This window comes from Megalops cyprinoides, chromosome 3 (genome assembly GCF_013368585.1).
Source record: "Megalops cyprinoides isolate fMegCyp1 chromosome 3, fMegCyp1.pri, whole genome shotgun sequence".
Lineage (NCBI taxonomy): Eukaryota > Metazoa > Chordata > Actinopteri > Elopiformes > Megalopidae > Megalops > Megalops cyprinoides.
In genome coordinates this window covers 43,703,490-43,709,525 of record NC_050585.1, presented here as the reverse complement: position 1 = coordinate 43,709,525, position 6,036 = coordinate 43,703,490, and the positions used below count along the sequence as shown (strand labels likewise).

General features: G+C 39.3%; 1 protein-coding gene across 1 annotated transcript; it reads right to left on the bottom strand.

The window, feature by feature from the left end:
• Nucleotides 1-471: 471 nt before the first annotated feature.
• On the bottom strand, nt 472-5,072 carry zcchc10 (zinc finger, CCHC domain containing 10). The gene is made up of 4 exons (XM_036525561.1): nt 4,952-5,072; nt 4,363-4,524; nt 1,959-2,003; nt 472-1,861 (listed from the first exon to the last, which is right to left on the bottom strand). The coding sequence occupies exons 1-4, from the start codon at nt 4,990-4,992 to the stop codon at nt 1,603-1,605; spliced, it is 507 nt and encodes a 168-aa protein (XP_036381454.1). The 5' UTR covers nt 4,993-5,072; the 3' UTR covers nt 472-1,602.
• Nucleotides 5,073-6,036: the final 964 nt, after the last annotated feature.

Sequence of the window (6,036 nt, the reverse complement as noted above, 5' to 3'; positions counted from 1 at the left end):
CTTTGTAAAACAACACCTCTTGGGGGGGAAAAAAAAACAGCACAGTTGACAGTGTCAGACAGTATGTGTGTTGTTCATGTGCCTCACTGAGGCACCCACTCCCTAGCATGGTGGGCATGTTGGAAACCACATTCTTAAAATTAATGATATCAGGGTAGCAGGGTGGTGTAGTGGTAAGGAGCAGGTCTTGTAACTTAAAGCCTGCTGGCTTGATTGCCAGCTGGCACGCTGCTGTTGTACCCTTGGGCAAGGTACTTTACCCACAATTGCCTAGGTAAAATATTCAGCTGTTTAAGTTGATAAAACCATAACCTATGCAAGCTGCTCTGGATAAGAGTGTCAGCTAAATAATGTAATGATGTCATGACAATAATGTAATGTCAACACTTGGATTTAGCTTCCTTTGGTAGTGAGTAAATAACTCAGTTTAAAGAAAAATCAGACCATGTTCAAAGTATTAACAAGGGCAACATTGTAGTATATTTTATTTTGACATCGGAGAGCATTATAAAAATAAAAAACAATGACTTTCATTAAACATTCTGATATTGAACAAAACTACAAAAGTCATTCAAAGCACAAGATAATGGTTGTGCTGTTGATCTCACACCACTGACAAGTTTTTTTAGATAAACTATGGTATAAAGAACACCTGAACCTACCATGAAACGGGAATAATTTAAAACAGAACAATTTTTGGAACAGATTGACCCAAGCCAAGCACAGCAAGCTAAGTGATACCATGAAGAAACGGGTCAAGCCAAATTTAAACTTCTGACTTCATATACTGGCTTCAGGAGAGGAGATATCTCAACACAGAGGAGTCCTAATTCAACATTTCTTGGAAAACAAAATCTTTAAGACATCATGCACAATACATTAAGAGGGAATCCCTCAAGATGTTGTGCATTATTTACAGTCTTCAGAATCTGCTTTAAATGCCAGAAACTTTACAAGTTTACATGCAGAACATATGTGGCTTTTGTAACTGTTTATGTAGAATGCCACCAAATACATCTTAAGCAAAATGGTATTTAAAAAAATACATAGCTGTTCATAAAATACCTCCCCAAAGATAGCAATACAATCAAATCTTACTGGTTTCCAGACCCTGTATTACTTTTTCTCTCTGCTCCAACCAATAAGCGTACGTTGAAATGTCTATGTGTTGTGGTGGTTAATGCTGAAAAACGTTTCATATTGAAAAATCAACTCAGCTTTATGTGTAATCTCAACATCTATGCAAAAACGTCTTGTGGCTTTGGACATTCTACAATCTGTACAAAATTCTGAAACTTTGTGCAGATGTAAACAGGAAAAATAAAAGATCGCCGAGATCTTCATATTCCTTGTTAGGGGGGAGAAGAAACGTTTTTTAACATGGATGTTACGAGAGGGAGCGAGACACACCATTCTTCAAACTGTCAAGGAAAAAAAAAAAAAAAAAAGAAAAAAGGCCTCGTGAGAGGAAACTGTGTTAGAGTTTTCACAATCGAATGACACCAGATTCCACCGTTAAGGAACACTACAGCTCTGAGCGTGGCAACAGTATCCCAGGAGAGCTGGTGTTCCGCTTCCAGAACACAGCACAATCCCACTCTCTTACTTCTTCTTCTTCCTCTTCTTGGGCGGCCCCTCGTTGGAGCTGCTGCTGCTGGAGGACGAGTCGGAGTCGGAGCTGGAGCTGCTGGAGGAAGATGACGAGCTGGAGCTGTCCTCGCTGTCGCTGCTGCTGTCGCTGCTGTCCGAGGACGAGCTGGACGAGTCCTCGCTGTCCGAGGAGGAGTCGCTGGACGAGCTGTCGGTATCGCTGCTGCTGCTGCTGCCGCCGCTGCTGCCGGAGCTGCTCGACTCCTTCGTCCTGAAAGAGGTGGGGCAAAAGGAGGCACGTTGCAACTAACATTCAAGCGCTGTGAGGGGAAAATAAACATAAACAAAAAAATTAAACCACGCAATACCTTTTCTTCTTCATCTTCTTCTCACTAGAGCCTTCCTTTCCAGGTCTGTGGGACAGATTCATATAAACAAAATATATTACTATACTCACATAGAGTAACAGTGTTTCAGCCCAATACTGTACGGTAAAGGCTAGGGATATTCAAGTCTATAAATTTTAAATTACACCAGAATTGACTAAAGTTGATTTTGTCATAAAAATTTTATATTCTGAAAGGATCATTCAAAATGTAAGTTACTTAGAATAAACACACATTTCCACTGAAAGCTGGTTTCTCTTTTTTTTTTTTAGCATTTCCTGTTTAAATTATTTTGTATCACTTTGTTTGACAGAACACTGAGATAATGTCAGAGGCACTGTCTGCCAGTGTTTTAATGGTAATACTTCAACAACCCTGTAAGACACACAACAAAGACCGCTAGTTCCTCCAAAACTGGTGCATGATAACATTTTACCGATTAGGATTTAATATTGATAAATGTAATATTTTAATCCCACAATTTTATTCAAATGTCATTTTATTACAGGTTACTGTCAGCTGTTGTGTTCATTCTTAATGTCTTATGCATTGTAAAAGACCATAAATACAGATACAGTAAGTGCACCTGCATTAAGCCAGTAACAATAATGATGATATCCCATGCTATATTGCCTTTGCTCCAAGAGCTCTGGAGCTTTAAATACAGGGTGCAATACAAGAGTAAAGTCAACACCACAAACAGAATCACATGTACTTCTACAAACCAAAAATGCTCTATTCCAAACCCGCAACAGCTTAAAATCGCTAAATAAGTTGTTTCAGATCAAGTTTTAGATTGTCAGCTACCCTTCAACATATTGTGGGAAGAAACACGTGTCTTTCACATACAGTGTAACAAGTGTACTTGTATGAAATACATCTATAAAATACAGTATCGGTCACCAATACAAATGGAATTTTAATTACAGTAACACAAAAGTTAGTCGTCCCTTTTTATGCTAAACTATCCTATCCAAGATATTGCCCACAACAGACATACACACAGGGCATAGCTATACGATCGCCTTTGCTACATATTAACTTTTGACAAACGGGAAAGACACGCAGATTAACAGAGGGCGTTCTGTCAGCCCTGTGCTCTCTTGCATCTAAAGGATGAAAGGTGATCATAAGTAGTCAAACAGTCATTAGTAAAAGACTTTCACCTCACCTGTGGCCAATAAAAATGTGATATACTTCTTCATTAATGAACTGGGTCACTCAAAGCTTTATGTGACAAGGCACACAATTCTCCACTATCTCCTTAAGATGCTCAGTGCTCCTTATTAACCCACAATCGAAGAATACAATAGTGCTCACCTGCCAGTAGCTTATATCGCCAGAAGAATTACATTTACAATTCAACAAAGACTGTGGGGGAAATTTTCAGCTTGGAAGCAACCATCTAGCCCAGAAAGCCCACATGGGTAAAATGGATCACTAGTCAGTCATTTAATATCCTGATTAGATCTCATGAACACGGTATTCTTGATATCCTATTGAGGTCAGGCCACAAAAAGCCTGACTATGCATCCTATCTGCAGATCGAGTGACTGTGTTACTGTGAAAGAAACAGGGAGTGTTGGAACTGTCTTCTTGCTTAACTACTGTTCATTTAAACTGCCATTGTGTGTTTAAAATGTAATTTTTAATAATGAGATGCAAGGATGGGTTCCTTTAACCACCTATTGAGGGCTTCACGATTCCTTTCCTCCAAGAACTGAAGAACGGGACAGCAACCCAACCCTTCATTTCTTGCTCCTAAAAGGAGTCCAGCGTGACATTTATATGGTACAATACTACATTCAGTCCCCTGACTACACACATTTTCTTTTAAGAAATGCAACTAGAAACACAGAAACATGCATGAAATGAAATAATACAACAAAACCCTCAGAAATATCACTTCTAAATCTTACAGGCCTATACTCACCACATTATAAATCAGTCTATACACACACACACACACACACACACTTACTTCCTGTCTTAAATTATGTTTTGCACACTACGTAAGCATAATTTTGTTTTATTATTTTGTTGAATCCGTGAAGTTAGCGATCCCAGTCGCCTTTTAGAGAAGACAACGAGGCAGTTAATTGATTTTGAGATGACATAGCGGACTTCAAGAACAATCTACATTAGCATTAGAGAAACCGTGTGACCAGTTCATCGTAGTAAATTAATTCAGTGTATGTATGTGTTTTTGAAACTACGCAGTCGGGCTTTTGTTTAAAATAACAAACCTCTGGGCAGCCGATCACCCTGTGCACATCACAGTCGTGATATGACTAGCTAGTTCGCCACAGATTTAGCAAACGTTTACAATAGTGGTTACTAATACCTGGCTATCTAACGCCAGGATGGAAAGGTTAGCGTTACCCACCCTGGCATGACCGCCAGTTGGTTTTCGTTTTCTTTCAGCCTCCTCTTCATTTCTACTGTCCTCGAAGGTCTGTGTAGGTACTTCCTTTTCCCGGTGCATTCGTATGTCCAATGCCCGAATTCCAAGCACTTCTGGCACCGAACATGTTGCTTATTTGCTTCCCTGGTTAACAAAAAGTCTCCATGAATCTGTAATATTTACTGGCAAGCTATCTATCGCTAGCTGGCTACCACATGGACAATACGAGATAAAATATCTAACCAGGTAGCAATATCTGGTTATGACACATTTTTCCACATCATCTGGGAAAAGAACCCTCCAGCTCAATTATAAACAGCACGGCTAAAAAGCTACAGGCCTAAACGGTTAGCTAGCTAACATTAACAAAGTTTGTAGTCAAGACAGCTGGCTTACAGGCTCTTCAGTGACAATTCGCTGGTGCTCGTTCACGAAATATTTATTACTCATTTCGCCACTGAAAGCATGATAAATACTATATGTAGAACACAGCAACATGAGCTGAAAATTAGGCACAATTTTAATAAACACCACATTCAATTAAACTTCAAAACAATGAGTAAAAACTTACGCCTGCCTACGGGCAATTATTCTGTGCATGGGCGTCGCCATCTTGAATCTTCAAGAGCTGGCTACGTCTGCTCACCATTGCAGCGTCGCCCACTGGGATGCGTTGCCGTCTTGTCATGTCCGCCGCACGTTGCAGCGGATTTACGACGTAAAAGACCACGATCAATGTTTTTTTTTTACATGGGAAGTAACGTGATTGTGTTAGAAACACCATTGTGAATTTTAACTGAGTCAGCAATGTCGTCAATATTCGTAATTTGATTATATGCACTTTTTTGTCAGGCCGGGATGAACACTGCTATGAACTAGACTACAGTGTTAGGGTGAACCATACGATTATGCTTAATGAAATGACTGACTGACTCTCTCTCTCTCTCTCTCTCTCTGTGTGTGTGTGTGTGTGTGTGAAACATCTGTCTCATTAAAATGTGAATTCTGAGTATATCTACTCTGCAGTCTACTTATTTATATATAAATGTATAGTCCTGAAATAACATAACCATTTACAGTATATTACTTTTGAACAGTAGTTATTCACAAGAGAGCACTGTCTGTTGTCATTATTAGTAATTCATCATGTGGACTTTCTGGTTAGGCTGGAACACTGCCATGAACCAGGAAATGATGTTAGGGTGAACTGTACAGTTATGCTTAGTGCAATGACTGATGGTGTGTGTGTTTGAAACATCCATCTCAGTAAAATGTGAATTCTGCTTATGTTGGCAGTGTAGCATAGTCATTAAGGAGCAGGACTTGTAACCCAAAGTTTGCCGGTTCAGTTCCACACTGGGGCACTGCTGCTGTACCCTTGGGCAAAGTACTTAACCCACAATTGCCTCAGTAAATATCCAGCTTTATAAATGGATAACATTGTAAAAAAAAAACTGTAACTGATGTAAGTTCCTCTGGATAAGAGCATCTGCTAAATGCCAATGATGTAATAGTGTGGTATAACATCTGTTCTGTAGTCTGCTTATATGTGTTGTCTATGAACAATACTCTAAGTGTTTCTTGTGTAGCTCTTCCATTGAACCTTAATACAATAAACTTATAGGACTGTAATAATATAATCATTTACTGTATGTT